Source organism: Bubalus bubalis, chromosome 24, assembly GCF_019923935.1.
Source record: "Bubalus bubalis isolate 160015118507 breed Murrah chromosome 24, NDDB_SH_1, whole genome shotgun sequence".
NCBI lineage: Eukaryota > Metazoa > Chordata > Mammalia > Artiodactyla > Bovidae > Bubalus > Bubalus bubalis.
In genome coordinates, this window is record NC_059180.1 from 39114634 (window position 1) to 39129285 (window position 14652).

A 14652-nucleotide genomic window follows, 5' to 3' on the forward strand; every position below is an offset into this window, starting at 1 on the left:
AGTTGTCCAGAGGGAGGGGCCCTAGCCCAGGCAGAGCGGCATCCTGGAGAAGGTGGCACTCGCCTGGAGGGGCATGGGTAGGGGTGGGCGGATGGTTGCAGACCCAGAGCAGTGAAGGGGCCTGGAGCACCAGCAGTGGTGCGGGGGAGCACGGGTGCGGCCCCCGGCACGAGGGGGTCCCGGCAGGGGTGCTGGGTTCCCTGGCGCCTGACTTGGTGTGGCTGCGGAGGTTTTAAAGGACCACATAGAGCGGGAGGAGGGCAGCCCGGGAGAGAGCGCTCGAGGACGGCGGATGAGGCCGCTGCCGTGCTGCCTGCTTTGCCTGTGGGTGTCCAGTTTTCCTTCAGCAGAGCAGGGACAGAGAACCTGGGTTAGGTTCGATCTGTGGTCGAAGGCTCGTTCTCAGCAGGGGCAAAGGGTGGGCCTGGGCCGGGACCCGAGCCGTGGTGTGAGAGCGTGCCTCAGGTCTCAGGGCCCAGCACCTAGGCTGAGAGGAGGAGCCAGGGCCCCAGACGGCCTGCAGAAGTGCGGTGCTCACTGGGCCCTTCAGCCTCCACAGGGTGTAAGTCGTGGCGGCCTTAAGGGCATGGCTGAAGAAACAGGCTTTGACCTTTAAGCGTGTTTGGCGATGAAGATTCCTAGGTGAGGAGATAGGGTCCGGGTGAGCCATGCAGAAGCTGTGAGGAAGGCAGGCGATGAGGTGAATCCCAACCTCTGCAGTGTTTCCTTGAACAAAGGCCATCATTTCCCACCCTGGCAACTGACTCAGAGCAGACATTTCCTGTGCAAGGCGAAGAACAAGAGCTTGTAACACTGACAGCATTGTTTTCTGCTGTTGAAGTCCATTTAGGCATTTGTAGTCGTCTGGTCTTGAAAATGTGACCTGTAAGATAGGCCTCTGTCATAGCAGTTTTTAGAAGTAAACCTTCATTTCTGGTTACAAAAGAGATGAGGGGAAGAGAGGAATGAGGCATTGGTACAAAGAAGGGGAGAAAGTCAGCTTTTCCTGTAGAACACATCCTACTGATGCGTGTTTCAAATATGGCCGAGTCAGTCAAGAGACACGTGAATGCCGAGGAGTCTTGAAGTCTTCATGGCAACAAGGTGTGAGCACAGCACTCAGGTCCATTGTGTGGTTCTGTGTGTGACAGGGCACTTCTTTGTCTTCTAGTTTCGTTGACTGCAAGGAGTGTGGCCGGAAGATGCATCAGATTTGTGTTCTCCACTACGACATCATCTGGCCCTCAGGGTAAGTAACTTCCTGGTGATTTCCTGAGACTCCGGGAAAGGGAGAGCAGTCTGCACAGAGTGGAGGGGAGGGCACTGGCGGCTGCTGTGCCTCTCGTCGCCAGCAAGGATCCAGCAATTAGAGGGATGGCAGTTGGTTCTAAATTTAAGTCTTAAGTGTTTGCCCGCTTTAGGAATTGTAGAATCAAAGCAGTCTGCCTCTTCACTTTTGTATAATGATGTGATGTAAATTGCCAGCAAAGTATTTTAATGCTGCATTTCACTAGTTTGGCAACATATACTGTTTTATATAATCTGATCACACCCATTATTTTTTTGCAGTTTTGTATGTGACAACTGCTTGAAGAAAACGGGCAGAACTCGAAAAGAAAACAAATTCAGTGCTAAGAGTAAGTCATGGAAGGGTTTCTGTTTCCTGGTCTGTACATCTTCCCAATCTTCCTTTGGTTCCTCTAACACACGACTTCAGGGATTGCTTGTCCCGGGTCTTTATCTGTGGCCTTGTTTTCTAATACTTGTATTTTTCTTATCTTACCCTTGAAGGGAGTCATTTAGCTTAATCTTTATGTGAAAGTCAGCTTTATGATCAGACTGTTTTAGATGAAAGTTTAGAAACTTAGTTATATAGTAAACTTTGTGAATTCTGAGAAAATGTCATCAGATCCTTCTCAGGAAACTTGGAAGTAATGCACAGACACACATCCTTTGGTGACGGGTACACTCAGCCCCGGGTACGTGTGCGGGTGTCTGTATGCCCATCAGTAGGTGTGGGCCCCGCTGTTGTGAAGGGTGACCCTCTGGCACCCTTGGGAATCAGCCAGCACCACCAGGACCGGCCGGAGCCTGGTCTGCCCGAGGGCTGCGTGGGTGTGTCACTGCGTTGGTGTCTGTGTGGAGCACCGTGTCGCGACAGGAGTAAACTGCCTAGGTGTGCGGTGTGCCATCCTCGTTAGCTCGGCTCTCAAGCGCTGGGGCCACCTGTAGCTTGGCGTTCCCAACCATCCTCTGCTGAGTCAGCAGCAAACCTGAATAGGAAAAGTCCCTGAAGGACTTCCCTGGTGGCCCAGTGGATAAGAATCCACCTGCCAGTGCAGGGGACATGGGTTCAATCCCTGTCTGGGAAAATCCCACACACCTTGGGGCACCTAAGCCCGGGTGTCACTACTGAGCTTGCGCTCTGGAGCCTGAGAGCCAGTTACTGAGCCCGCACGCTGCAGCTGCCGAAGCCGGCACTCCCCAGAGCCCGTGCTCTGCAACGAGAGAAGCCGCCACAATGAGAAGCTCTCACGCCGCAACTCAAGAGTAAACACCACGCGGCACAGCTAGAGAACGCCTGCATGCAGCAACAGAGACCCAGTGAAACTTAAAAAAGTAATTCATTTTAAAAGGGAGGAAAGAAAAGCCCCTGCAGCAGTGCCTTCAGAGCCCAACCTGCCCCTAGACTCCTGGCTGTTCTCACTTCTCTCCAGCAGGACCAGCAGCTAGCACACTGCTTGGGGTCCTCGGCCAGAGCCGGGCTGACGAGAGTAGAAGAGAGATGGGATGTTGCGGGGGTCAGTGGGCAGGAGAGAGGGGTGGCAGGCAAGGAGGAAGCCTCTCGGAAGCTCTCCAGATTGGTGTTGACTCAAGTTCAGACTGTGTCATTACCAAAATCCAGTTATCCTGTCACTTAAACTCTTGTCAAGCCTTTTGAAATATTGATAGAATCACCATCTGTTGTAATAGCTTTCTTTAGATTGGGGTTTCTGTACTGATGTTTGGGCCAGAAAAATCTTTGTTATGGGGGCTAGCCTTTGTAGAATTTTAGTAGCAGTGTGCTTAGTCCCTCAGTCGTCTCCCACTCTTTGCAACCCCATGAATCGTAGCCCACCAGGGTCTTATGTCCATGGGATTCTCCAGGTAAGAATAACAGAGTGGGTAGCCATTCCCTCCTCCAGAGGATCTTCCTGAACCACGAATCAAACCTGGGTCTCCTGCATTGCAGGTGGATTCAGCAGCAGCTGCCCACTAAATGCCACTGCTTCCCCTCCCCCGCCCCCCATGAACAGTGGCCATGAGATATGTCTCCATACATTACCAGATGTCCCGGGCAGGGGGTGCAGGTGAGGACTCCTGCTTTAAAGGATTCATTCCAAGTGATGTCACTAAAGTAGTCAGCAACTTAGAATCACTTTCCTGGGCCAGAGCCTCACTGACCAAAACAGAAATTGCTAGGAAAGCTAGTTCTCAACAGAAGAGCAGTTGCAGCCTGAAGATAGAGAGGTGGAGGGGTGAGGTGGGACAGGAGAACCTGAGAGCTGGCTCAGCCCCCACCCCTACTCTAGAGTCCAGCGAATGGCAGAGAGTATGTGAACCTTTAAAGGTGTAGAACATTGACTTACAGAAAAGGACCTTAAAAGTGCAGCATCTCCCCTTGGTTTTTGATTTGAGCACGAATTAGCATCATCTCTGCAAGCATCTGTCAGTCATAAGAGAAAAGTTACCTCCTGGGTGTCTGCACTGACTTGGTGCAGGGGCCGTCTGTCCTGCCCCATTTTATGTAAGGAACTTGAGTGTCTTTGAGTTTTGGTGTCTGTGGGACTCCCGGAACCTGTCAGCCCCCCATGGACGCAGTGGGACAACTGCATTGAAAATACCTTCCAACTGCTGGTCAGCCCGTGATGCTAACAACTGACCAAAACCACCTCCCTACCTTTCTCTACTTGGCTGGTTAAAAGCGCAAAAAGTAACAACGCCAAGTGTTTTGGAGGTCAGCGTCAGAGTGTTCTTACTGTGTTTGTTTATGGAAATCCTTCCTAAGAAAGATGCAGCCCCGAGGTCAGAAAGCACAGGCTGAAGGGTTTGATCACATAAAGGGAAATATGAGGCCTCCATCACGTGCCATGGACAGGCATGTGCATGATGGGGTACAGTTTAAAATGTCCATTTTCAGACTCAGCAGTTCCACTTTGACCCACGTCTCCCACAGGAATATTTGGGGATTTACTCCTGTGCATTGTTGGAAAGTCATGGTGTGTGTAGCCGCGATTTCATGAGGGAAGGGGCGGTGGTCCCTGTGGCAGGGCTGGGTGGCCGTCTCAGCTGTCCTCCCTTCCTGGACTGGAAGCCACCTCCTGAGGGAACAAAACCTGCTCAGCACCCATGTGCGTGGGAGTACTTGGGGGTGAGAACGAGAGGGTTTTCTTCAGGGTCTTCACAAAGATAGATGAGGTGATTGTGTGAGCCCTTTGCACCTGATTCCTTGTTTCTCAGGATAGCTGAGAAGCCATGGGTGGTCACGGGAGTGGGGGTGCAGAAGTTTATACTTTTAATGGGGTTTTTATTTCATTGCCATTGTTAAATTTTTTTCCTTTAAATCACTTTCATTGAGGTACAATTTATATACCCAAAAACTCCACCATTGGTGTGTTTATTGCAGAGAGACTGAACTTAAAAAGTCTAAATTTTGCAGATATTTCTTAACCTCAGTAAGGAATCAAGCCATGTAATTATAAATATAAATTCAAGCCATCTTTTACGCAGTCACTGTCGACCTTTTTGCAGTTTTCCCTTCTAGTTCTTCTTTCTGCACACGCACAGCTGTTTTCTGCTGTGAACTGTATGTGTAGTTACGTGCTGTGTAACTCCTATCACAGGGGCCGCTCCTGGGAGAGGGAGGGTACAGGAGGAATGGGGGATGGAGCCCACCAGGAAAGGGGCCTGGCCAGTCTGCATCCTGGGGCAGCGGCTCCTGCTGCCCAGGTTTGGAGCCCTCACAGGACTGGACTGGCTCGGTCATCTTAGATTCAGCAGCGGGACGCCTCTTGGAGCTGGGCAGGAAGGGGCATTCATGCCAGCCTGCCTTCCAGGGAGAGCAGCATCAGGCTTCCTGTTTCTGTTAAGAGTTCTTCCAGAGTGGGAACCAGCCTCAGGGCACAGCCAAGACCCCGAGCAGCCATGTGGGCACAGCCAGGGCAGAGCCTGGTGTCACCAGGATCTGGGCACGTGGGGCAGGAGGCAGGTGGACCCTGTGTAGCCCCCTCATGCCTGCTCCTCTGCTTAACTCTGGAACCCATCTTCTTTCAGATTTGGGTCCACCTTTGTGGCTCTTCTGCCCCTTAGAGTTGGAAAAAGATGGAAATTTGGGACGTTTGATAGCAGTTTCCAGTGTGTGGAATGCCTAAGACTTCAGGGTTCACTTTTCTCTCGTAAAAGGCTCACCTCATAGGATCTCGTGAGATCCTTTCTGTATTTGGAGAATGTCAGTCCTTAAAATATCAGACTACCTGGAAAGAAAACGTGGATTCTATAGCCTCGGCACTTCCTAAGCCCTCTCATTGCCTCCTCTGGATTTTGTAGGACTACAGACCACACGGTTGGGAAACCACCTGGAAGACCGAGTCAACAAGTTTTTGCGGCGACAGAATCACCCTGAAGCTGGGGAGGTGTTTGTCCGTGTGGTGGCCAGCTCAGACAAGACAGTGGAGGTCAAGCCAGGGATGAAGTCACGGTTCGTGTGCAGACGTTGTCCCAGTGGGCACCCTGCCTGGTTAACCAGAGCCCCGCTTTCTGGCAAGGCTTTAGAGTCTGGCAAGCATAATTTGAGAGCTTTTCATCAATTAGCATGTAGCCACCCTTCTCTCAGCATCCCACACTCTTCAGGGAAGGGGGAATCCCTGTCTGGGTGAGGCTGTCACAGAGAATGGGGTTGCAGCTCTGAACTGCCTGGGCCAGTGGTCCAAGGGGGCGACCCCACCTGCGTTTCGCCTGCACCACACGGGTCAGAACAGCAAGTCTTGTCTGTGTAAACGGTGATGCATGCAAACAGAAGGCTCTTTGTTCCAGGTTTGTGGATTCTGGGGAGATGTCGGAGTCTTTCCCGTACAGAACCAAAGCACTCTTTGCCTTTGAGGAGATTGACGGGGTGGACGTGTGCTTCTTTGGGATGCATGTCCAGGAGTACGGCTCTGACTGCCCCCCACCAAACACAAGGTAACCCTCAGCCCCCTTCTGATGCGCGTGCGCCTTGTGCTGTGTCGGTGACCAGGGCTCTAAACATCCTGGGGAACCGCTTCAGCAACCAAACAAGTCAGTTTGGTTTTTCCCTAAGCCAGTGAGAAGGGAAGGGTTTTGATGACTGTTGTGTGTTGAGTACACGGGTTCTGACCCTGATCTTGCTGTGGCCCCTGTCCCACCTGGGGCAGGTGAACGTATGCAGAAGGGGTGGGGACTGCTGCCTGGGCCTGAGTGCTCATTGATGGACCTGTGAAAACATCTCCCTTCTGCCAAGAGTTACTTCCTGTTCAGTCAGGAATCTGGGTGGATGGGAATCAGAAGTGGCTCTTCCTAGTGGCCCTGGTCTCTCCCTGTCATCGTCATGGTGAGAGATGATATTGCTGCCTATTTCAGGGGTGAGATTGGATTCCATTGTCGATTGGTAGCAGAGGTTGCTGGTGGTGATTTTCTCATGTCTTGTTTGTGGCCGGTGTAGATGCTATCAGAGCAGTTTATTTCTAGAGCTTTCTTTGGATGCTGGTGTTTGGTTTCACCTTTGGGAGATAACCTGAACTTCGATTAATTTCTCCCTGCCCACCCCCCAGGCGTGTGTACATATCTTATCTGGACAGTATTCATTTCTTCCGACCCCGATGCCTCCGAACAGCCGTTTACCATGAGATCCTTATTGGATATTTAGAGTATGTGAAGAAATTGGGGTGAGTTGAATTCAGATTATCCAGAACTAATAAAACTCTGTCTTTAATTTTCACTGTGGCATTTATTTTGTGAAATAACTTTTTTTTTTTTTTTTTAACGTTTTCTGTGTTTTTATTTTGGTGTCCTTATATTCAGAGACAACCCTTCTTGACATCGTCTTGAGCCATGTGGGGCTGGGGCTTTCCCTGCCTTCTGTGTTCTCGCATTCTAGTCTGTTTTTAACACTTTGTTGAGGCATATTTTACGTATCATACAATTCACCTATTTCACTTGTACACTTCAGTGATTTCTAGTAATCTCAGCAAGCGATGCAGCCGTCACCACAACAGTTTCAGAATGCTCTCACGCCCCACTCCCACTCCCACTCCCATAAGGCCCTTGTGGCCATTTGCTGTTCATCCCTGTTGGTCCCCTGTCCCCAGCTGATCTCCTTTGTGTTGTTTTCCTGTGTAGTTACTTCTGTTCCTGCTTTGGTACCTGTGCCTCACCGTTACTCCTGAAGGCAGGGATGGTTTTGCTCCCTGCTTCCATCTGAGTTGTGTGTGTCCTGCAGGTATGTGACAGGGCACATCTGGGCCTGTCCCCCGAGTGAAGGAGATGACTACATCTTCCACTGCCACCCCCCTGATCAAAAAATCCCCAAGCCGAAGCGCCTGCAGGAGTGGTATAAGAAGATGCTGGACAAGGCCTTCGCCGAGCGCATCATCCATGACTACAAGGTGCGCGTGCCTGGGGAGGGGGCAGGGCGTCTTCACATGTGTTTCTCTGTCCTCACATGGGTTAGAATTAATAGCCACTTCAGGAGAAATGTAAAGCAAAAATTAAAAAAGTTTTAAAGGCATAAACTTAGAGGCAACTTCTCTGCTGTCTGTGGAGACTCACAGACGGCAGCTTGAGAACAGAGGCGACACGGCCTCTGAGGCTGTGCAGTCCTTCCCCCGCGTCGTGGCCCAGAGCCCCCTCCTCCCCAGAATGTCGCCCAGGCCCCCTAGTCTCACCGCTGCACTTGGTCATTCTCTAGGACATTTTGAAACAAGCAAATGAAGACAGGCTCACCAGCGCCAAGGAGCTGCCCTACTTTGAGGGGGACTTCTGGCCTAACGTGCTGGAGGAGAGCATTAAGGAGCTGGAGCAGGAGGAGGAGGAGAGGAAGAAGGAGGAGAGCACCGCGGCCAGCGAGACCACAGAGGTAACGCCGGCCGCGCGCTGGGGCTGCGCTTCGGCGGCCAGGTCCTCAGCAGGGGGCCAGCCTCGTCCGTGGTGGTGTTTCTGCACAGCCTTACCGCGTGATCACCCACCGCAGGGCTGGCCTGGACCTGGACCTGGGCCGCAGCCCAGCCACGGTGCCCAGCTCCACAGAGACGCATGACCTCCTAGGTGGACGGGGGGCCTCACTCTGGCTTCTCTGGGCAGGACGCTCAGGTCTGAAACCTGGAAAGATGAGAGGAGGGCATCCTGCAGGGAGCCCGGGAGAGATGGGCAGAGGTGCAGACGGGAGTTGTGGTCAGGAAGCAGTCCGTTCACTTTAACGCTGACTTGAGGAGGAGACTCATTTGCAGGCCTCACTCACTTGCTCTGTTATAGACCGCCCCCTGCTCTCCACTGGGCACTTGTGCGTTTGTGCCCTCGCTCGGGTCACTCTAAGCCCCCGCTGTGTACAGGCCCCATCCTGAGGACTACAGTGGGAACTAGTGAGAGAAGCAGGAGAACAGGCGCATGCGTGGTGCACCCTGAGGTGGTGGAGGAGACACAGGGAAGGTGGATGCGAGCTTTCAGGGGGCCTCATCTGGGGAGGTGGTACATGAGCAGAGACTGTCTAGGGAGAGGAGCCCAGGAGATCCAGGGGAAGGGCCTCTAGCAGGGGGAGGAAGGTGTCAGAGTCCGAGCCGATGTGTCGTGTTTCAGATGCTCAAGTAAGAGCTGATGGTGGTTTAGTTGGATGCGAAGCCGTCAGCAGTGAGAAGCGTAGGATGTTTTTCAAGACTAACAACCCTAAATTTAGGGTGCGTGAGGACAGTTCTGTTTGAAGGCCGCCTGCTAGGTCTGGGCCTCAGAGAATCAGTGTTGCAGCCTCTCTGAGGGGAGGTGGACAGGGAGCACCCCTGGGGGACGACCATGAACTGGCTGTGGACCCACTCATCTCGAGAGGCTGCTGGTTGCTGACTGCGCAGCTCTGGGACTCCGGGGGGCCTAGGGCAGCCTGAGGAGCTGCATCTGGAGCCCTGGGCTGGGGGTTCATGTCTGCAGGCTGCTTCTGCCGCCTTGGGTGCTTTAGGGCGTGTCTTCTTTGGAAAACAGCCAGCCCAGCCCCTTCCAGAATGGAGAATGCCTGGGTGAGGATGTGATGAGCCCTCATGTCACAGGTGGGCCCCAAGGGGCTGTGCTCATTGTCCTCGGCCTGCCAAAATTTTGTCGGGCCTCCCTGGAGGCAGAACCTATGGGCCTGGAAGATCGGGTGATTGAGGGCTGGAGGTGCTGGAAGGCTGCACTGGTCAGCACCATGCCCACTGGGTCCACATCCAGCCACATCACCTTCCTCTCAGCACTTGGCTCTGAAGGCAGCAGTGTTCGTGGCCTGTGAGCAGGCAGGTTGTAGTCCGCTTGGTGGTCACCTGCCTCACCCTGGCTCCCTGGAGCTCCCATGACCAGGAGCTGGCGGCCTGGTGCCTACTGAGCATGGTGCAAGGGGCAGGGTGGGGCCGACAGCCATGCGTCTTGTTGCAGGGCAGCCAGGGCGACAGCAAGAACGCCAAGAAAAAGAACAATAAGAAAACCAACAAGAATAAAAGCAGCATCAGCCGCACCAACAAGAAGAAGCCCAGCATGCCCAACGTGTCCAACGACCTGTCCCAGAAACTCTACGCCACCATGGAGAAGCACAAAGAGGTGGGGGCCAGCAGGGCGGGGCGGCTGGGCACCGAGTGGGGAGCCCCCGCCAGGCAACACCAGGCGCTGCTCACAGCCGCGCTCAGCCCCGGCGACGGCAGGAGGCGGGCTCAGTCCTTCCCTTCACGGGGCTGACGTGGCTCCTCCCTGCACCCCCAGGTCTTCTTTGTGATCCACCTCCATGCTGGGCCCGTCATCCACACGCTGCCCCCCATCGTCGACCCTGACCCCCTGCTCAGCTGTGACCTCATGGATGGGCGGGATGCCTTCCTCACGCTGGCCCGGGACAAGCACTGGGAGTTTTCCTCCTTGCGGCGCTCCAAGTGGTCCACGCTGTGCATGCTGGTGGAGCTGCACACCCAGGGTCAGGACCGCTTCGTCTACACCTGCAACGAGTGCAAGCACCACGTGGAGACACGCTGGCACTGCACCGTGTGTGAGGTGAGTGCTCCCGGGCTGCGCATGCGTGGTGCATGGGACTCGTAGTCGACTTTCTCCGGGGAGAGAAGGACCAGGTGAAGAAGGCTTATCTGTGCACCGGTCCATTGTTGGTTTTGAGGTTGTTTTGGGTTCACGCAAGAGGCCTGGATGTGGAGGGGTTCCTGCCGTGTGCCTGTGCCAGGGTCCCCTCGGGGTTCGGCCTGGGGCCTAGTCCAGGCCACACGTCCTGGGGTAGGGGGCAGTTGGTGAGCTTCCCTGGGAGGCTGTGTTTGTGCTGACCTTTCCAGGGTGAGGAGACGCTCACAGGGCACCACGTTATTTTATTCTGTTTCATTAGCACCAGCCCAGTGTCTCGGACGTGAGCAGGCCTCTTGGCGCAGGGTGGGGACCCAGACAGGAGAGCACAGGGGTCCTGGTTCCACTTGCGGTGGCCCCAGCTCTGCCCTTGCCAGGAGGCCGAGGATGCCGGGAGCCTGCCCTTTGTGGAGGCCTCAGCCCCAGTGCCCCTCAGCTGCCCTGCAGAGCTCTGGGGGCACCTGAGGGGCACTCAGGGACTCCCCCACGGCATGGGCCAGCAGCTCGGGAGGGGCACAGGGACCGCCAGAAGAGAGAGTGGCCGGGGCAGTGGCCTCCGGAGCTTTCTGGGGTGCAGGTGTTCCCGGGAGGGAGGCTCTGGGGAGCAGATGTGTTCGGCATCTTTGAGCCTCTCATTGAGGGACTAGGTGCCGGGGCTGCTGGTTGCGGCTGCTTGCTGACTTGTCCCCTGTCCTCGCCCGCAGGACTACGACCTCTGCATCAACTGCTACAACACGAAGAGCCACACCCACAAGATGGTGAAGTGGGGGCTGGGCCTCGACGACGAGGGCGGCAGCCAGGGCGAGCCGCAGTCCAAGAGCCCCCAGGAGTCGCGGCGCCTGAGCATCCAGCGCTGCATCCAGTCGCTGGTGCACGCCTGCCAGTGCCGCAACGCCAACTGCTCACTGCCGTCCTGCCAGAAGATGAAGCGGGTGGTGCAGCACACCAAGGGCTGCAAGCGCAAGACCAACGGCGGCTGCCCGGTGTGCAAGCAGCTCATCGCCCTCTGCTGCTACCACGCCAAACACTGCCAAGAAAACAAGTGCCCCGTGCCCTTCTGCCTCAACATCAAACACAAGCTCCGCCAGCAGCAGATCCAGCACCGCCTGCAGCAGGCCCAGCTCATGCGCCGGCGGATGGCCACCATGAACACCCGCAACGTGCCTCAGCAGAGCCTGCCTTCCCCTACCTCAGCGCCGCCCGGGACCCCCACGCAGCAGCCCAGCACGCCCCAGACGCCGCAGCCCCCCTCCCAGCCCCAGCCCTCGCCTGTGAGCATGTCACCAGCCGGCTTCCCCAGCGTGGCCCGGACTCAGCCACCCACGACGGTGTCCACTGGGAAGCCCACCAACCAGGTGCCCGCCCCGCCGCCCCCCGCCCAGCCCCCACCTGCGGCGGTGGAGGCGGCCCGGCAGATCGAGCGGGAGGCCCAGCAGCAGCAGCACCTGTACCGGGTGAACATCAACAACGGCATGCCCCCGGGGCGCACGGGCATGGTGACCCCGGTGAGCCAGATGGCCCCCGTGGGCCTGAACGTTCCCCGGCCCGGCCAGGTCAGCGGGCCTGTCGTGCCCACCCTGCCGGCCGGGCAGTGGCAGCAGGCGCCCATCCCCCAGCAGCAGCCGATGCCGGGCATGCCCCGGCCCGTGATGTCCATGCAGGCCCAGCCGGCTGTGGCCGGTCCCCGGATGTCCAGTGTGCAGCCGCCCCGGAGCATATCGCCCGGCGCCCTCCAGGACCTGCTGCGGACCCTGAAGTCGCCCAGCTCCCCGCAGCAGCAGCAGCAGGTGCTCAACATCCTCAAGTCCAACCCTCAGCTGATGGCAGCTTTCATCAAACAGCGCACGGCCAAGTACGTGGCCAGCCAGCCCGGCCTGCAGCCACAGCCCGGCCTCCAGGCCCAGCCCGGCCTGCACCAGCAGCCTGGCCTGCAGAACCTGAACGCCATGCAAGCCAGCGGGCCGCGGCCTGGTGTGCCTCCACAGCAGCAGGCCATGGGTGGCCTGAATCCCCAGGGCCAAGCCCTGAACATCATGAACCCGGGCCACAACCCCAGCATGGCGAGTATGAACCCGCAGTACCGAGAGATGCTGAGGAGGCAGCTCCTGCAGCAGCAGCAGCAACAGCAGCAGCAGCAGCAGCAGCAGCAGCAGCAGCAGCAGGGCGGCGCCGGCATGGCCGGGGGCATGGCAGGGCACAGCCAGTTCCAGCAGCCCCCGGGCCCCGCGGGCTACCCCCCCACCATGCCGCAGCAGCGGATGCAGCAGCACCTCCCCATGCAGGGCAGCGCCATGGGCCCGATGGCGGCTCAGATGGGGCAGCTCGGCCAGATGGGGCAGCCCGGGCTGGGCGCAGACAGCACCCCCAACATCCAGCAGGCCCTGCAGCAGCGGATTCTGCAGCAGCAGCAGATGAAGCAGCAGATGGGGTCCCCGGGCCAGCCGAACCCCATGAGCCCCCAGCAGCACATGCTCTCAGGACAGCCTCAGGCCTCGCACCTCCCCGGCCAGCAGATGGCCACATCCCTCAGTAGCCAGGTGCGGTCTCCGGCCCCTGTCCAGTCTCCGCGGCCCCAGTCCCAGCCTCCACATTCCAGCCCGTCGCCACGGATACAGCCCCAGCCTTCACCGCACCACGTCTCGCCCCAGACTGGTTCCCCCCACCCAGGACTCGCAGTCACCATGGCCAGCTCCATAGATCAGGGACACTTGGGGAACCCCGAACAGAGTGCAATGCTCCCGCAGCTGAACACCCCTAACCGGAGTGCGTTGTCCAGTGAGCTGTCCCTGGTCGGCGACACCACGGGAGACACCCTAGAAAAGTTTGTGGAGGGTTTGTAGCATTGTGAGAGCATCACTTTTTTTTTTTCCCCCTTTCATGTTCTTGGACCTTTTGTACTGAAATCCAGGCATCTGGGCTCTTTTTATTCCTAGATGGAACTGCTACTTCCAAGCCATGGAAGGGTAGATTGCTGTTTAAAGAAACAATACAAAGAATATATTTTTTTGTTAAAAACCAGTTGATTTAAATATCTGGTCTCTCTCTCTTCTCTCTCTTTTTGTTTTTGTTTTTTCGTTTTTGTTTTTTGTTTTGGGGGGAGGGGGGTTTTGTTTGGATTCTTTTGTCGTCATTGCTGGTGACTCATGCCTTTTTTTAACGGGAAAAACAAGTTCATTATATTCATATTTTTTATTTGTATTTTCAAGACTTTAAACATTTATGTTTAAAAGTGAGAAGAAAAAAAATAATATTCAGAAACTGATTCCTGAAATAATGCAAGCTTATAATGTATCCCGGTAACTTTCAGACGTTGCGGGAAGATTTTTTCTATAGTGAACTCTGTGGGCGTCTCCAAGTATTACCCTGGACGCTAGGGATTGGCTCCTGCGTGCACACACGTACACACCCACACACACGTCTATCTATACATACTGGCTTAAGCCAAACTCTTGTCTTGCAGATGTAGAAATTGTTGCTTTGTTTCTCTGATAAAACTGGTTTTAGACAAAAAATAGGGATGATCACTCTCTTAGACCATGCTAATGTTAATAGAGAAGAAGCATTCTTTTCTTTCTTCTATGTGAAACTTGAAATGAGGAAAAGCAATTCTCGTGTAAATCATGCAAGCGCTATAATTACTATAAATAAGAAAATTCAAGAAGATCCAATCACTGTATAGAATGGTAAAGCACCAACTCATTTCTTATATCATATTGTTAAATAAACTGTGTGCAACAGACAAAAAGAAGGGTGGTCCTTGAATTCATGTACATGGTATTAACACTTCGTGTTCGGGGTCTTTTGTTATGAAAATGCTGTTTTCAACATTGTATTTGGACTATGCATGTGTTTTTTTCCCCCCCATTGTATATAAAGTACCGCTTAAAATTGATATAAATTACTGAAGTTTTTAACATGTATTCTGTTCTTTAAGATTCCTGTAAGAATGTTTAAGGTTTTTATTTATTTATATATATTTTTGGAGTCTGTTCTTTGTAAGACATGGTTCTGTTTGCTCACGGAGGAGAGGCGGGGGCTGTGGTCCTGCCGGCTGTTGGGGAGCAGCTGGGCTTGGCCAGGGCCGCGCAGGTCCTGCTTGGCTGCCAACAGAAGAGCCCCAGCCAGAGCCGGGGGCACCAGTGGGCCTGAAGCAGCACTTTGTCTCCCGTCCACTTCCCGTCCTAGCCACCCCCACCCCCACCGCACCCCAGTTCCTACCTGCCAGTCCCAGAGCTCCTGCAGAGGGTGTCCTGGGGACCGGAGGGAGTCTGCGGCCCGCCCCTCACCCTGGCTCAGCAAGGGAGGACG

The 14652-nt window shown here is 55.0% G+C and overlaps 1 protein-coding gene across 3 annotated transcripts in view; it reads left to right on the forward strand.

The window, feature by feature from the left end:
• Positions 1-14264, forward strand: part of LOC102403750 (CREB binding protein) — a 118642-nt gene extending 104378 nt beyond the window's left edge. For all 3 annotated transcript variants that reach the window (XM_044936006.2, XM_044936005.2, XM_006054865.4), the window contains exons 22-31: positions 1172-1249; positions 1570-1637; positions 5587-5737; positions 6073-6219; positions 6828-6941; positions 7496-7661; positions 7964-8131; positions 9667-9828; positions 9988-10269; positions 11049-14264. In XM_044936006.2, the coding sequence (XP_044791941.2) occupies positions 1172-1249; positions 1570-1637; positions 5587-5737; positions 6073-6219; positions 6828-6941; positions 7496-7661; positions 7964-8131; positions 9667-9828; positions 9988-10269; positions 11049-13184 (3472 nt within the window). In that variant the 3' untranslated portion in view covers positions 13185-14264. The remainder of the gene's footprint in view (positions 1-1171; positions 1250-1569; positions 1638-5586; positions 5738-6072; positions 6220-6827; positions 6942-7495; positions 7662-7963; positions 8132-9666; positions 9829-9987; positions 10270-11048) is intronic.
• Positions 14265-14652: the final 388 nt, after the last annotated feature.